This window comes from Saccostrea cucullata, unplaced genomic scaffold, assembly GCF_032062105.1.
Source record: "Saccostrea cucullata isolate Sc308-1 unplaced genomic scaffold, CSIRO_AGI_Scuc_v1 ctg7320, whole genome shotgun sequence".
Taxonomy (NCBI): domain Eukaryota; kingdom Metazoa; phylum Mollusca; class Bivalvia; order Ostreida; family Ostreidae; genus Saccostrea; species Saccostrea cuccullata.
Genome location: NW_026929843.1, coordinates 68303 through 86366, shown reverse-complemented (window position 1 = coordinate 86366; position 18064 = coordinate 68303). Strand labels below are relative to the sequence as shown.

Below are 18064 nucleotides of genomic sequence, written 5' to 3'. Positions count from 1 at the left end.
AAACCCAAAATATTGTTTAATTTTTTTAATAAAATTGCAAAATTTTGATTTTTGTTAAGAGGGCTAAAAAGCAACTTCGGTTCCGATAATCATGATAATGGAATGAAAATCATTCAACCGTTAAACAGTTTTAGCAAAGTAAAAGATGTCATAACTTTTTTGTTTTTGGTGCATAGTTATCCTGTATATAATTTTCACCCTAAAATTAGGGTGTTGCGTTTCTATTGATTGCGAGTAAATATAAATTGTTACCAGGAAATTCTGATAAAAACATAATTAAAACACAGTACTTACTTCTTTTGGTGGTGCTTGTTTCTTTGGTAATTCAACTGTAGAGAAAAGAAAAAGTTGTATAATGAAAATAATTTAACTTTTGAAAGATTTTTATCCAATACAATTTAGAAAATTTTGAAACTTACTAAATGTATCAGTGATATTATGTGATACGTACATGACTCATCATCATCATCAAAAAGACTAAATCCCATGTCTACATCTTCTTCATCAGATTCTAGATTAAAGTAATCAGAATATCATGCAATACTTCATAATCATTTAATACATGAATTTCTCTTTAACTGAACAAGTGACAAAAAAGGGAAAAATTATCTTCAAGTTGTGAGATCTAGTTATCCTTTGTTATCAATGAAAGCATTTTTTTATGATCAATGAAACTATGTTCATCTTACAATCCAAAAAAACTGATAGCTGCCTAGGAGCCCCTATTCCCCATGCACTGGTATACTTAATCTCAGACCTGCTCGGAAAAGATTTCTGCATAGACTAATACTACATCTTATGTTAAGAAAGTCACTAGAGGTCTGGCCCCAGGATCATGATTCATGAAACATTATAAGCTTAAGTCTAAATCTTTCATTTTTTCTAAAATGTTTTATAAGCCAAGCAGACAAAAACTATACTATTTGTCAATATTGCTTTACAAATGTTTTGTTATCTACAATTTAAGAGAATGAAAGAAAAAGTGAGCAGGCTCACATACCCCACGCTCCCCCAAAACTCAAAGTGCTGAAAATCCCGGAAAAAAAATAAAGGAATCGGAGAATTTTCGGGTTATATGCACATCTACAAATTGTGTCCTAAATATTTGCAAAGTTTGATGAAATTCTGTGCAGCGGTTTATGAGGAGTTGCGCTGACAAACTGTTCACCACTACATTAAAGATATCCCCAAAAATCTAAGTTGTAAAGTGCCGAAATTCCCAGAAAAAAAAGGAATCGGATTTCCTGGTAATATGCACATCTACACACGGTGTCCTAAACATCTCCAAAGTTTGACAAAAATCTGTGCAGCGGTTTATGAGGAGTTGCGCTGACAAAAAATTCTGTGAAAAAAATAATGGTATCAGAATTTCCTGGTAATATGCATATCTACACATTGTGTCCTATATACCTGCAAAGTTTGACGAAATTCTGTGCAGTGGTTTATGAGGAGTTGCGCTGACAAAAAGGAAGGACTGACTGACTGACTGACTGACTGACAGACGGACGGACTGACTGACGGACTGGTCAAAAACATTATACCTCACGCAAATAGTTGCATAGGGTATAATAATTCAATAATAAATAAATATTTTACTTGGGAATAAAAATTTGAATTAATTAAGTCTAAGTTCGTTTCATGATCCTGGAGCCTGGTTTAAAATGACTCATGTATCCAGGGTTTCTCAGGCTAAAGCCATCATAATCCCACTTGAAATGGACTCAACTAATTAACATTAAGTGCTATGTATTTAAGCTTTCTTCATTATCATAGATGTTCACATTTCTTTGCAAACATTTTCCATTTTAATTCGTCATAGCATTCTTATGAATTCACCCGATTCTGATGCAGAAATCCCCAGTATTTGATGCATAACTCTTCAGGTGCCAAATTCATTTCTTGCTTATGTTATAGTCAGTATGGTATTGTAAATAATTGTTTTTAAATAGTGTACCAGGTAACATTTTATTTTCAGGTTTAAATTGTTGACATTCATAAAAATTATTATTAAATTATTTGTGTTCTTGTTAATATTAATTCATTTCTTGTTCAGGTGCATGGCCAATATTTGCAAGGTTCATAAAATCACTTGTATCCATTCTCATATATGATCCCTGTTGTTTAAGTTATAACTTGAAAGTTCATAATATTAATTTTGTTGCTGCATGGTGACATGGGTTTGTTACTACTCATCTAGTCTTACCTTCCAAAGATGAAGAAAGCTTTTCCAATACTTTTCCTAACACAGGTTTTGCTCCTATAAAAAAAGTAATCAATCCTCAAGACAGGAAACCTTTTCTTATTTATGTTGTGGAAAGTGTGATGAATTCATAAATAAAATATCATTTGTTCTTTAATTTGCCATGGGTAATTTTTGAATTCCTTATATTAGTAAGTTTTTTTAATTTTGCAAATTTTCAAGGGAAAAAATATTAAAAAACCTGAAAACTATAAGACTGAGTGAGCAATAGAATTCAATAAAAGTATATACATATACTACTTATAAGTTAATAGAGCTTTTCAAAATGATAAAAAAAATAGTCTTAAATGATAATTATTATTGAATTCGGATTACTATACAATTATAAGAAAAATTTAATATCTAAGCTACAAGAATCCTAACCTGTGACCTCTTTTCCGACGTACAAGTCTTTCTGTCCCATGCCGACCATCACGCCCTGATGTCGAGGACGTCCAACGGTTGTCTCAAATTCTGCTCGGGGGCGTCGTCCCCAGCAAACCCCGCCTTCATAAACAGTGAACCCATGTCCATGATAACAGGGGAGGCATCCTTATTAAATAATTTATTCTTCATCAGTCCAATATTAAGACAACTATTTTGCATCTAATGAATATTTTCTGCATTGTCCACAATATCGGGCTTTCTGATGAAAGTAGTGTTATCCCACAGTGGCAAATTCATGTTTACAAGCACAGACCCTGGGCCAGTTAAATGGAAAACAAACATGCAAATACTGTATAAGTGGAAATTTTAGCGAGACACAAATTTAGCGATTTGTCCTATAAAATTGGTAATCTATTTTTAGCGAGATGTTATTTTAGCGTTTTTAAATTGCATACTGAAGAAGCTATTACAAATAAAACGCAATTAATTTTTAGCGACATTCAATTTTAGCGATCTCAGCACCCTCGCTAATAATGCCAAAATAAAATCCTTGCTAAAATTTCTACTTATACGGTATAAAACAGGCAATCAACTAACCATAAGTGTTTGTGATTTCTCAGTTAAATTGTCTAGTTTTTCACCCCTCTCTAGTACTTTTTCTACATTTTCTTTCATTTTAGAGTGGATATCGTCAATCTGAAATTTATGGATTCAAAATAAAACATTATAATTATAGTAAACTGCAGAACAAATACAATAGAATCAGAACTCTTTAGTGCGCAGTGAAGAAAGGTTTCTTTATAATTACATGTAAGCTACCTTAAAATCAATAATAATCTTAAGATGATTGTAAGATACAAATTGATCCATCAAAATATCATTAAGATATAATTATGGTATAAGTGGAATTTTTAGTGAGACGCAAATTAGCGATTTGTTCTCAAATGGTGGCATTCAATTTTTAGCGAGATGTAATGTTGGTGATTTTAAATTACTCACGAAAGAAGCTAATGCATATAAAATGCAATCAATTTTTAGCGATATTTAATTTTAGTGATCAACAGCACCCTCACTAATAATGCCAAAATAAAATCATCACTAAAAATTCCACTTGTACGGTTTATGTCTATTGATTAAAAAGGTAAAATATGATTTTATACAGGTCAACTTGTCAATCATGATCAGCTTTTGAAAAAAAGGCTGATCATTCAACTCAATGAAATTATTCTTTTCAATTGTTAACAAATATTCCATCTGATTTTCAGTTTTACCTTTAGAAATTTATTTTTAAAAATTTATTTTTCATCCTTATTTATCCCTTACGTAAACAAGCATGATAATATTTTCAGCAAATCTTTGTCCACCTTAAATATGGCCTACAGCATGTTCACTGTGTAGCAATTCAGTCATTTTTAAGCAACAAATATCTGTCAGGTATTAACTACAGTACTTAGCTATATATACTGCAAAGTATTCCTTTGGTTTCAATTGATTGAACAAATTTTGTTTCTATACACTCTCAATCTCACTTACATGTAGTAATCATGGGACTAAATAAATATATCGTAATTAAAACATACCTCAGACTCCAAACACAATTCATCAACGTCCATAGCTTCTTCCTGGGAAGAGAATGAAAAAACATTTAAGAGGCAGTCCACCGAAAAACCAGGCAGTTTTGTATTGATAGGCGGCACATCGAATGTGAGGAATATTTGATATTTTATTGAAAACAATATCAATGTAGTCCAAATGGAATAATGTAATCGAAGATTTGTTTGAAAATTACTTATTTAGTAAAATATCTGTTTCTTTCGTGTTATTGGGTTCCCCTATATAAACCATTGAATTTAGGTCAGAAACAAAGAACTGTAACTTCCAATACATTTTTAACAGTACTATAATTCACGCTGAACTAAATCTAGAAATATTTCATCTTTCTGTTTCAAAAATAAAATCGGTGGGAAAAACACTTTTGAATTAGTTTTCTGGCAAAATATATAGACGTTTTTATGAAATTTTGCAGTGCAAGAGTTATCTCCCGTGGAATCGGTAAATCTGAAACACACCTTACTATCGGAATCCAAGAGAAATATTTAGAATCGACACACTAAAGAAAATTATTAAACAAAAAATAACTACTTTATTTTCAGAATAGAACTCATTTACGCCTTCAAACGTAATATTTGGATAAAAATGGGTTGTATTATTCAGGTTGAATCCACGTTTCCATTGATGCATCAGTGACGTCATATGCCTGACTAATACTGCGTCACAATCAAATAGTTACAAGACTTCCAGAAAAGTTTGTAAATTCTCTGCGTAAAAGTGCTAAGAAAAATAATTAAAAATAAGTAATTTCCCCTTTTCTGTTCAATTACTCTACACAGTGCATTATCCAAAATGTTAAATAATATTTTTATATCTTCATATACATGTTTTAATACTAGGATATGCGCAAAGCTAGTTAATTTTTATAGTGTTTATACCAAATATTTCTTATGTTATTGGGATGTGAAAGTTTTTTTTTCCTGATTATCAAGGAATCGTGAATATTTTAGATTTACGCAAAATTAATTTAACGAAGTTGAGATGTTTACATCATGATACATTTTTTGTAATATCTTTAATATATTTATCTTTGCAGTCAAATAAAAATAAACAAGCAGCGGAAAATATGAAAAAAAAAATCTGATAAATAATTTAAGTTACAATAATATTTATTACGGAAGATTACTGCTGAACTCCCCACTTCAATTTGACACTAAAACGGAAGATGGTTCAGTGAAACGTTTCTGTTTTTTTTTTATTATTTTTTTTTTTATAATTAGGGGATCGAAATAATTACACACTCACTTTTAATATGGAGTTAAAATATGTGGCTATGTTGACCAATTCTAAAACGTTTTTTATATTCATGAAACCAGTTTTTGAAAAAATGATGCCATGATCCCCCCCCCGTGCTTTTTGCTTGCGATTTATGGGCTCTTAAATAATGATGTGTATAAAAGAACTTTTTTTATTTACATAAAATAAGATTTTGTGAAAGAATATATAGGGGAAAAGGATTAACAGATGACGGGTTGAAAAAACTTGGATAAACCCGAGACTATACACATAAAAATATTTTCTGTATTTACACTGTAGGTACGTGCCCCACTAATAGAATTTAACTCCTTATTAATTCCTGAGAAAACATTAATGAAAGAAAAAAAAATTACTTGGAAATAAGATATTTAATGATCTCTCAGCTGCTGCATAATGCATGTACAAACACTAATGTCTTTTTTTAATACAGAGTATCAAGAAATCAAAGATGTTTTACATGCACACTGTAATCTTCAATTCTCGTACGTAAAAGACATGAGGAATTTAGATATATACATATACATTTGAATATAATAACAAAATCTTCTAAAACATTTTACTGACTGAAAAGAAACAAAAGATAAGCATATTATTTCTCTGGTAAATTAAAATGAAAAACCATGTTTAGGAAATATTCCTAAAAACCACACCCGATTGAAATAAAACTGATCCCGATCGAAAATAATTCAAAATTTGTAAAGTTATCAAATTAAAGGCAACTGCCACCTATAAGACATGTATAAAAATAGATTTAGTAAATTTTGAAGTATGTAACAACAAAAGAGCCAAATTTAACAATACAATTATAGTATTTTCTTCTTTATATAATTCCGATCGGGATCGATTTAATTTGGGAAAAATTGTAGATAATAGGTGAATTTGACTCCTTTTATTTCCCTCAATATACCTGTTCCCACCAATTTTATGAAGTGACTCAAAAGTTTGTACTTTGTATTCATAATAACATGAGGAAAAAATTCTGTCATAATAATGTATTGGATTTTATAAAGTATCAAAAATCGGATACTGAATTCAAAAAGTCACTTGTTAAACTCAATTTTGGACCACATTATTTTTTTCTAAAGAAATAAAATTTGGAGTCTTATTCATTATAAAATAAAAGATAAGAGTCTTTCCTATAAATAATATTGATTGACACATTTAGCTTTTGAGTATCTGTTACATATAAAACAAAATAAAAACGTAGTATTTTTTATACCCTAATGTTGACCTTTTTGCACTTAAAATTAGACATTTACCAATAATAGGACTAGAGGATCACTAAAAAAATTTTTGATGTTGTCATGTGTAAACACTTGCTTAAAGAAGTCTACATGCAAAAAATAATTAAAATCCATGGCATGCCATGTGCCACCTATTGCCTGGTTTTTCGGTGGACTGCCTCTTAAGCTAAAGTGACTTTTCTTATAAATCTACAACTTTAAACCAAGAACCATACATCCCACTGGCAGATAGGTGACGTTGACTTAAGGCAAATGTTTGTAATTTACCTAATTTTTAAATATTATTTGTTGAAGATTGCAACACTTCTGACCTGTTACATATACAAATTTTTTAAAGAGCAGTCTTTAATTAACATTAATCAAAAATGTCATATTTTGAACATTCATTTAATGAAAATACCAATATTTTGTTCATCAAAAGGTGAAATTTGAGATGTGTTTCTATCAACGGATGTCTAAATTTTGTTTAAAAATTTTGTTTTAAAAAGTGTTTACCTATCCCAATCCCATGAGCCAAGATTTCAGCAATCTGATGCTGCAGAACAAAGAAAACTAGATATCATTGAGATGGTGGCCATCTCAAAGGACCCAGCTTTCAACAATGAACATGAAAACGTAAGGTACCGGTAGACTAAAAGCCTTAGGGTTTATTTTGAAGAGGAACATTTGTGTAATATAGTAAAAGTAATTTAGTACGACTTCACGGATATTGCGTATTTACAGATATTAATCAAAGTTATCTTGTATCCCCCGTTATATAAATTTACTGGAATTAGAGAGAAAAATTATGCAACAAACAAAGATTTTAAACAGAGAGGCTAATTCTGACCATGACCTAGACACTTCAACCAAGCTCACTGCACATCCATTGACCAGTGGAACTCTGTGAGTGAAGTAATTTCCAAATTGGGCCAAGGAGAGAGAAAATATGCACCTGACAAGGATTTTTCATAAAATTCTGCTATGACCTTGACCTTTGACCTAGATATCTGGTTCAAAGTCACTGCACACCAGTTACCCAAAAGCACTCTGTGGGTGAGGTATGAGCCAGATTGGGCCAAGAAGAAGATATGCTCCAGACAAGAGATATTGGATGGACAGCTAGATGGACGGACAGACTGATCATTATAGAGCGCCCGCCAAGCGGGGCCCTAATTAATGTGCAACTTTGCCTTGCCTGTTCTAAAAAGGATTCAAAAGAACTTTTTCCGGTATATCAGACATCTTCCTTATTCTGTCCCCTGGATTCAATATTTCAACAATTACATTAGATCTTGAAGACATTATGAAGCTTTCACTGATATGCTCTAGCCCAAATAGTTCACATCACTGAGTAGATTTTTCTTGTTCATTGTTAATTAAAAATAATTGCATGAGTCTTCATTAGTTTTCCTGCCGTGTGTAGGAACTACTAATTCTTCCCCACTGTGCATATTTTGTGTCACTAAGTTGACTGATTAACAATTAATGTTACACAGTTACAAACATATAGATGAAAGAGGCTTTTGTATCAGAAAACCTAACCTTTATAAGCCAGTATTTGGGGTAAAAATATGTCAAAGGAATTTTACAAAATTAATTGAACCTTTTGGGGTTTTTTAGAGGATTGGGTGGATGTGGCCACCAGACTTTATTGATCTCTTTAAAAGAAGAGCTCTCTATATTAAAGATATAAACAATATTAAAGGATCAAATTTTAAAAGTAAAAAGTTTGATGAAATTTTTTCTTTGCCAAATTATTTTCAATGGCTTATGAGACATTTATCATTTCTAAAGATTTAAGTTATACATGTATGTAATGGTAAATTCTTTGTTGAGCCCCTGCCTCTTCAAAATGATGATAATTACTGTAAACATATTACTTTTGGCTGTGTATTCTTCTTAGCGTTTTTGGCGGAAAGGATCTTCCGTTTATTAAAGTACAACGTTAAATGTCTTGCTCATATATTTATATATGCACTAAATCAAATCTATGCTAACTCATTCAAAAATCAATTTCCACCAAATATCGTACGCACTAAATGTAATACATTTACAGTATACAGTGTTCTGAAGGTGACCCCTGTATCCTTGGCCTATCTGTTTTTAACAGCTAATGATCGTTTATTATAATTTTAACATTCAGACATTGTCTTATAAATATTAAATCATGGTGAAATCCTTAACATAATTTTTAAAATAATGTTCATCTTGAAAAAAAAAAATGACTGCCACTGTGTTGTCAAAACGTCTATATTAAGCTATCCTTTCAGAATATGCACTGACCAGTATGATCCAGGAACAATATACATGTATGTACTTATTCAAAGCATATTATTTTTGCTTGTTACAAACATACATTTTTCTACTGTAAACGATTTTTATTTGTGTGCAAGAAATATCTATTCAGCAAGTGTTGCATCCTACTATAATCTCAAGAATATTACTTGCTGTGAACCATTTATTTTGCTTGGTATTTAGTATGTTTCATCATTCATGAAAATATATTGTGACAATTACAAATTGGTTTCATATTCATGAATCGCAAATAAAAATATTACGCAAATAATAGTTGATTTAAATTACATTTATATTCAGGTTTCCACAGATAATCATGAAAAGTGAAATGAATAACTCTAACTTAACATACTTCGGAAGCAGGTTCTGCACATTCAAAGGCTTCATATGCTTCTTCATAAACCTCGAGATCATCCTGAAAATTAAATAAAAATAAATATGCCATTGGGTAAATTAACTTTTTGTAACAACCGAAAACTTCTAAGCAACTTCCATATTTGAATAAATCATACAAGTATTGTATTTTGATTGAACAAATTCTGTCAATCATTTTTCAGAACTCAAAGAAACACAAGAAAAGAAAGATAAAATACTAACAGAGAGATTAAAAAACAACTCCATCCTTCTCATTTAAGACATTTTACCGAGAGAAATTGATTTGGGTTCAATTTTCTTGGATGTTTATACTCTGGCAGAGTCAAACCTGTATATGAAAAGTGTTGGTCAAGTTTCTCCATTGAAATCCAAAATTAGCCAGATTTCTGTATTTCACAATGTGAAAATCTAGATTTACTGTTCTTTATTATTTATAATAAAAAATACAAAAAAAAAAAAATGTTTTGCGTTATATTAAAAATCTTGTACATGTACCCTATAATGTCCAGTGGCCTTGATTTGAACAAAATTGATCCCATGAATATATCTACTGTAAAAGCACATATATTCGTAGGGGATTAAATTTCATTTATTTCGTTGTTAACAATATCTAACGAAATTAAATCCCACATGAAATTTTATATGACTATATATTGAATAGGATTAGTCTCAAAACAATGAAATTAAATGCCCATAAAAATATTTTTGATGACAAAATAATGAAATTTTTGCCCAAGAAAATTTGTGCTGCTACAGTATTTAAATACTTCAATACTTTTATTTGAGCAGGAGAGTTTCAAAATATTCCTGTATATATAGCATCATTATTATATAACTAACTGAAGTCAATTTATTTTGAATTTTTACTGAAGATTTTTTTAGGTAGCCTAAGGGTGGGGTGGGGTCTTTGCTTTAACATTAATAGGTACAGATTCTTGTTCCCAGCAACACGTTAATAAGCCTTTGGCTGAGGTGAGCTACAAGGTATGGTTCATTATAATACCAAACAATTCACTCTAGAAAAACAAGCCTATTCATTCATATGGCTCAACTGTACATACAGTAAAACTTATCTAATCTGAATGCTGTATATTCCAAAATCTTGCCAAACATGATGTTAACTATAACTCTTTTTAAGTAAATTTAGCTGTTGAAAATTTTGTTAACTTCTATCATGGAACAAGTGGTGTTATACCTACTGTATCAGTGGAAATTTTAGCGAGACACAAATTTAGCGATTTGTCCTTAAAAATGGTTGTTTTATTTTTAGCAATAAGTAATTTTAGCGATTTTAAAATGCTCACAAAAGAGGCTATTACAAATAAAATGCAATTAATATTTAGCAATATTCAATATTAGCATTCTTGGCACCCTCACTAATAGTGCCAAAATTAACTCCTTGCTAAAAATTCTGCTTATACAGTAATAAGAACTCACTGGACAAACCTCCTCCTCTGCACTGCGACGATAAAATTTCATTTTTACTCCTTCTTCCTCGAAATCTTCTTCCTCTTCCTCTCCTGTTCCCGATCCTTCCTGTAAAGAGGTCAAGAGGTCAAAGTCAATATAATCCTCATGATGTCTGTACATGCTGCAAATAGGCTCTATACAATTGAAGATTTGGCTTTTGATCTGCTCAACTGAGATAAATTAAGGCTCATAAGTGAGCTGTTTTGTTCAGTTTCCTAATAGTATGTTTTCCTGTCTGTTTGTCTGTCATGTGTTATCTGTATACTTTTTCACACTTTCAACTTCTTTTCAAGGACTACTGAACTTGCATGCTGCATATAAATTCTTCATTCTGCTTTGATGTTTAATCAGAGATACTTCTGACTAACTAGGGCGGGTATTGAGATATATTGCGATATTTTTAACTGAGTGTATATTTGTGATATGTATTGCAATATTTTAAAAGTAATTAAAAAGACATTTTATCACTTTATTTACTTCAATTTACATACAGAATGTACATACCTATGATATGAAACCAACCCTGAAAATAATCTGGTTGATATCAATTACTGTAGATAATTTTCATTTTCGCAACACCTTATTTTCGGGAGATAGTCATTGCCTCTTTATTAGCGAGACAATATTTTCACGAATTGTGGTCATTACTCTATATAATTTTAAGGAATTCTATAATACGCGAGCATGAAATTTTTGCGAGCATTCCGTCTCACGTAATTAGGGGAAAATAAAGTTCTCGCGAATAAAGTGATTTACAGTAAGTAATGCTCTGAAATGCTCCCACAAAACAACTTCTGTCTTACTGTTTGGCTTAAAAACCAACTTTCATAAAGTCCATTTTTATATCAAATGATAAAGTTCCTTAATTTAAGCATATTGCCAATTTCATATGGATATTACAAAATCGTATTGCAATATGTTATTTTTTGTCATAATGGTATCACAATATATTGAAATATTGATATTTTTGCCCAGCCCTATATGACTGACTGCTAAGCTGGTCTAAATATAATTCATTAACCCACTCCCTTTAACTCTTTTTCTCTCTCTCTTTCTCGAACATGTAACAGGTATAATTCCAATTGTACTGGTTTTGTTTTTATCATGATGCAAATTTAAGAATTTTGTTTCTGGGTATTACATCTTAACAATGTGAATGAAAAATTGTTTTATTGATGCATGTATATCACAAAATCTAATTAATTAAAACAGTTACTGCATTTTTTCTTCATATATTGGAGCCATATTTGATTGCAATACAGGAAGAACAGGATATTATTAGTTACATAGTCTTTTAGTGACAGGGTATGGGATGATACCTGGTTAGTAAATTTCATACCTGGCGAGGCGGAGCCGAGTCAGGTATGAAATTTACTAACCAGGTATCATCCCATACCCTGTCACTAAAAGACTGTGTAACGAATTTACCCCACCGATGTAACATTTACATTTTATCTGTAGTTTATAAATGGTTTTCTCTGCTAAATCCTTCATCACGCTTATACTATGCCTACTATGACGTCACGTTTGTGTTTGTGACGTAATACATCGACCGGGTATAGATTACAACTGACCGGGTATGGATTTACAACTGACCGGGTATAAGAAATCCACCGCCTTCACGTGACATACTTCAACCAATCGTAAGCCAGGATTTCACGGAAAAATTATCAGAGGTGGGGTAAATATAATATACAGGCATGGAATAAATGCCTCGCCCACCAAAAATAAACTTTTCTGAATATTTAACCCCCTTCAAATAATTTCATCTTTACCTTTTCCTTGACTATGACTAAATTGTTAGAAATGCTTGATTGTTTAACTTAGTTTTAGTTTTTAATGAAAATAAAAGAATTTTACCTCGGCGGACGAATATTCTTCTTCCATCTCTTCTTCATCACTTGAACTCTCATCCTAAATAGAAAAAAAATAAATACTGTAGAAGTACTTTTTTCTGTGTGGTATTATTAATCTACACTATGTATGTGGTAACAAATTTTCGGCATAAATTTGTCCAAGCGTACTCAATATAAATGAAAGGTAATACAGTGGACCTTCAGATATCCGGACGCCAGATATCCAGATGCTTCAGTATCCGGATGATTTTTCATCAGAACGAAATTTTTAAATGCTATTTATTCTTGTTTAACTGGTGATTCAGATATCCGAATGCTTCACATATCCGGACAAATTGACTGGGAACCAAAGCATCCGGATAAATGAAGGCCCACTGTACAGTATATACATGTAGTAACAGTCTAAGAAATCTGCATGATTTTCTACACGCTGATTCAACACAAATTAAGATCCCGTTGAATAATGACCCATGGAAAAAAGTAAGTTTACAGTATATCGTATAAGTGAAAATTTTAGCGAAATAATGATTGACCCATGGAAAAAAGTAAGTTTACAGTTTACCGTATATTAAGTGGAAAGAACTGCGAACGATAGTATTGTTCTCCCGCCTACCTCCAAGTCAATTTTCAAAAGTTAATATATTTGATTAATTTTTTGTATTCTTTTTAGATAATTATATGGATTTTCATAAAACATTACTTATTTGGGAAAACAAAGAGAGATAGCTCTAAAATTTTGGTAAAACTTGTGTTTTTCAATATAGAAATTAACGGAAAAACGGAAAATATTTTTAAAACATCCCCCCTCCGTGTCACAAAAATTCCTTTTTACAGGTAATTTGAAATGTTATTTCACAAATTCATACGAAAACTTTTTGTGTGACACAGGGGGGAACATATTTTTATTGACAAAAATCGATAGAAATGCTTACCGTAAAATCCCGAGTATTGTGCGCATTGTTGTAAAAGACGCACCTCCAACTTTGGGGGTAAAAATCCTGAAAAAAACGCTGGTCCTATGTAAAAAGCGCATCCCAAAAACGCAGAAATCGGATGTGACATTACTTGTTCTAGTACATTAACTTAAAATAAAATAAAAAATTTACGAATCACAAACGAGAGTAGAACGTCAGTTTTTTTCACTTTACATATATTCAAGTGTGCATGAATGAACATTTTAATTTAATCTTTGTAATAGTTATCTAAAAAGAGGTAATAATACTTGATTATTTTCTTTTTAATTATTTCCAATCCAAGCGTGTTATGAATTAGGTCATACCCAAGCGATATTAATGTCGAAAAGTTGGCTTTTAGTAATTAAACAGTTCTTGGTATCCATTGATAATTTTCTTGGTTGTAATTGACTGTTTAAACAAAAACGTTTATATGTGCTTCCACTGCCTAGTGTTTTAATAACGCAGGTGTTGAAGTGATAATTGTTATATAAACAATGGTCATGCCACTCATGGCCTACGTGACAACTTAGACTGAAGTTAAATATAGCAATGACGCAGCAATACAATCCCTAACAATTTGTAACTCAAATCACATATCTTAAATTTAAAACATAAAAATAAGTTATAGAAATAAGAATAAATCAGAAAAACATCAAAAAGATTATAGCTGTTGACTCATTTATACCTCACCTCACCTGTCCTCTTCGTGCCCGCTGGCACATAAGGCCCCAATACACAGTCTCCAATGTTTCTGTCTTTGCTGCTGCCCTCGCTGACGCCCAGCTTTTCCTCCCCAGTCTCTTGCTCCGTGGTCCTCCTCCAAGTTGTTTTTGACCGGCCTACTTTTCTCTTTCCTTCTGGATGCCATGTCAGTGCAGTGGTACATATCCTGGTGTTATCCATCCTCAGTACATGGCCAATCCACTTCCACTTCCTGAGGGTTATCATTTCACTTGCTGTAGCTGTCTTTGTTCTTTGATGGAGTTCTTCATTAGACACTTTCTCGGGCCATCTTACTCGCAAGATCTTTCTAAGGCATCTATTCTGGAAGGTGTCAATTTTCTTTTTGTCTCTCTCTGTTGTTTTCCATGTTTCGCTTCCATACATTAAAACTGACAGGACTAGGCTGTTAAATAGCTTTACTTTTGTTTGGATGGAAAACTTTGATGAGCTCCAGATTTTCCTGAGCCTTCCGAATTGGGACTTAGCTTTTCCCAGTCTGTTGGTAATGTCCTCGTCAGCACCTCCCTTTGTTGTTATTACGCCTCCAAGGTAAGTAAATTTTTCTACATCTTCTAGGTCTTGTCCATCAATCTTGACTGCTTCTTTTATGTCTGAGTTGATCTTCATCACTTTAGTTTTCTCGGTGTTTATTCTGAGGCCAGCTTGCTTAGCAGTTTCATTGAGTCTTTGTGTCTTTTGTTGGATGTCTTGAAATTTGGAGGAAAGTAAGGCAAGATCATCTGCGAAGTCTAGGTCTTCCAGTTTTGTTGTGAAATTCCATCTTATTCCTGTTGGCTCGCTTTCTGTAGTTCTTTTCATTACGTAATCTATGACCAACAGAAATAGGAATCCAGACATTGTGCAGCCCTGTTTCACTCCTGTTGATACCCAGAATCAGTCCGTTTCTTCTCCATCTTCAAGGACTGCACATTGGAATGATTCATATAGGAGTTTCACCATTCTGACCAATTTGTCTGGGATGCCATAGAACTTCATGATGGACCAAAGGCTCTCTCTGTGAATGGAATCAAATGCCTTTTCAAAGTCAACATAGTTTATAAACAATGTTGAATTCCATTCGGTGCATTGCTCTATGATGTTTCGGAGTGTGAATAGTTGTTCAGTTGTACTCCTCCCTCTTCTGAAGCCAGCTTGTTCCTCACGCAGCTGTTTTTCAACTCCATCTTGGATTCTCTGTATTACTATTCTGGAGAATACTTTGCTTGGCACAGATAGAAGTGTTATTCCTCTATAATTATCACATACCGATCTATCACCTTTCTTTGGGATCTTCACTATCAGGCCTTTACTCCAGACTGATGGTATGGTTTCTTGTCTCCAGATTGTTGAAAACAGTTTTTCCAAATATCTTGCTGTTGTCTCTGTGTTTGCCTTTAACAATTCAGCTGTTATTCCATCTACTCCTCCAGCCTTTCCATTCTTCAGGTTCTTTATAGCCTTCACTATTTCCTCTTTTCGTATGGGACTTGTATCCATCTCATCTAATTCTTGATCTTCGCTTTCAACTTCTAATGGATGTTCAGGTTGCGGGCGGTTTAATATTTCTTGAAAGTGCTCTTTCCACCTTTTCTTTCTTTCATCTTGACTGCTCAGGATCTTCCCCTCTTTATCCTTTATTGCTGTTGTCATGCCTTTCTTTTCATTGCTTAACACTCTAGTTATCTCGTATACTGTTTTCATGTGCCCATTACTTGCTGCTCTTTCTGCTTCTGTAATCATGTCTTCTGTCCACTTTCTCCTGTTATTCCTCATACTGCGTTTTACCTCTCTGTCTTTAACTGAATATTTATTTCTTAAACTTCTTTTTAATCTTTCTGATCTGCTGTTGGTAAGTTGGAGTTTTAGCTGCTTCCTCTCTTCTACTACCTTCCAAGACTCCCTGCTTATCCATGGTTTTTGTCCCTTTTCTTTTACCCCAAGTATGCTGTCTGCTGTCTCGTTGTAACCTTTTATCATATTTTCCCAGATGTCGTCAACACTTTCTAATCCTTCTAGCACTTGGAATCTATTTTTGACTCATTTATAGGTATTAATTAAATACATCTATGTCTTAAGCGACATGCTGTTCGTTGATGATATAAGCGACGGTAGTTCAAAATGGCGGAATATGCAATGGAAATAAAATATAAACAAAGATCGTTTTTCATCAGAATTTGATTTTTGAAACGGTTTTCTTTATTTCAATACTTAGGGTATATGTATATTTCTACAACAGGTAGGACTTATGCATATAACTCTCTAAAATTCGATTAACTTTGACGTAATTGGTTACAAAAGGGTAATCAATTCAAATGGATCAGGAAAATGGTCCTCGGCACTGAGAAAGTGACCTGAAAAAAAGGGGGATGAATTTTGTTCCGATGTATTGAGTGCATCCCTACTTTTGAACATTTTTCTGACGAAAAAAAGTGCGCCCAATACTCGGGATTTTAAGGTATTTTCCACCAATTTCAAAGCGATTTACATCTGAAACATAATATCTTATTGATATATTTATGTTAGATTTATTTGTCTAGAACATTTGAAAAGATATAAGGAACATTTAATCATTTCCAAGACTATTTCAAAATATGGTGATGCTTGAAACTCCGATTTTAGTGAATAATATCGTCTACCCCCCTTTTCTCAAGAGCTGGAATTATGGATAATTTACTTTAGCGCTGGTATTAAGACAATTATTTAATTACCATTGAACTGTTCTTTGTTTTAGACAAAAATTTTATGGCCAAATTGCTATTTATATTGAATTAAATGGTTCCAAAATGCAGGCGAGAATCGAGAGTTAGCGTGCGTATTTCTTTTAGCGAGATGCAAATTCAGCGATAAATTTCTACTATATCAAATAGAAATCAGTGGTCATGTGACTTTTTCTTCTGCGAGTTCTATTAAATGTACCTCCTCTCCTTCCCAGGATAAATATTTCAGCTGATCCACGTCCTCGTTTTCCAGGAGGTCCCAGACGTCTGGAGCATCCTCTGGAATCACCTCATCCTACAAATTAATTAATCCACGGGTCCATTAAAAAATTAACATGAAGTGTGAATTTCAAAATGGTGTCTATAATGCATGTACGTGTATATGGCTAAAATATTAGATACTTAAAGATTTAAAAGTCAAAGGAGTATATATATTTTAAGAAGGAAGTGCCTACATTTAGATGTTGATGTTCTCAGTTTTAATTACATTGTATAGACTTAAGTTAATCTCAAAAGGACTTTCAGATTATAAAATCATAACAAAGAAATGTTGTACAATAATCTTAAAATATTTTGATTATCATAATCTGTTGTTTTTCTTGACGTGAGATCCATAAAATTTAGATGGAAAATTGAAAATTTAGATAAAAAAGTTACTAATAACTAGATTTCAGAGGTGATTACCTTTTCTCGTTTCTCGATGGCGACAAAGCTGGTGAGTGACGTGACGATGGTATACTTCTTACTCAGCTCTATAATATACTGCTTCAGGTTCATTTTCCTCACCTGAAATTCAAAAAAAATACATACTGTATAAATAATACATTTTGTATATTAATTACCATCAAATTCATGTCAATTGTAATACAAATGTTTCTACAATCAGTACTTTGGAAATATTACTACATACAAAAGTTTTGCATTAAAGAGATATGTATAATAATGTTTTTAA

At 32.3% G+C, this 18064-nt stretch overlaps 1 protein-coding gene across 1 annotated transcript in view; it reads right to left on the bottom strand.

The window, feature by feature from the left end:
- Positions 1-451: 451 nt before the first annotated feature.
- Positions 452-18064, bottom strand: part of LOC134282308 (protein mono-ADP-ribosyltransferase PARP4-like) — a 30950-nt gene continuing 13337 nt past the window's right edge. Inside the window, exons 25-34 of the mRNA XM_062764712.1 lie at positions 17797-17898; positions 17312-17407; positions 12721-12774; positions 10828-10926; positions 9368-9430; positions 4207-4248; positions 3224-3322; positions 2624-2791; positions 2204-2257; positions 452-511 (exon numbers count right to left, since the gene is read on the bottom strand). Coding sequence (XP_062620696.1) covers positions 2672-2791; positions 3224-3322; positions 4207-4248; positions 9368-9430; positions 10828-10926; positions 12721-12774; positions 17312-17407; positions 17797-17898 — 675 coding nt within the window. The 3' untranslated portion in view covers positions 452-511; positions 2204-2257; positions 2624-2671. The remainder of the gene's footprint in view (positions 512-2203; positions 2258-2623; positions 2792-3223; positions 3323-4206; positions 4249-9367; positions 9431-10827; positions 10927-12720; positions 12775-17311; positions 17408-17796; positions 17899-18064) is intronic.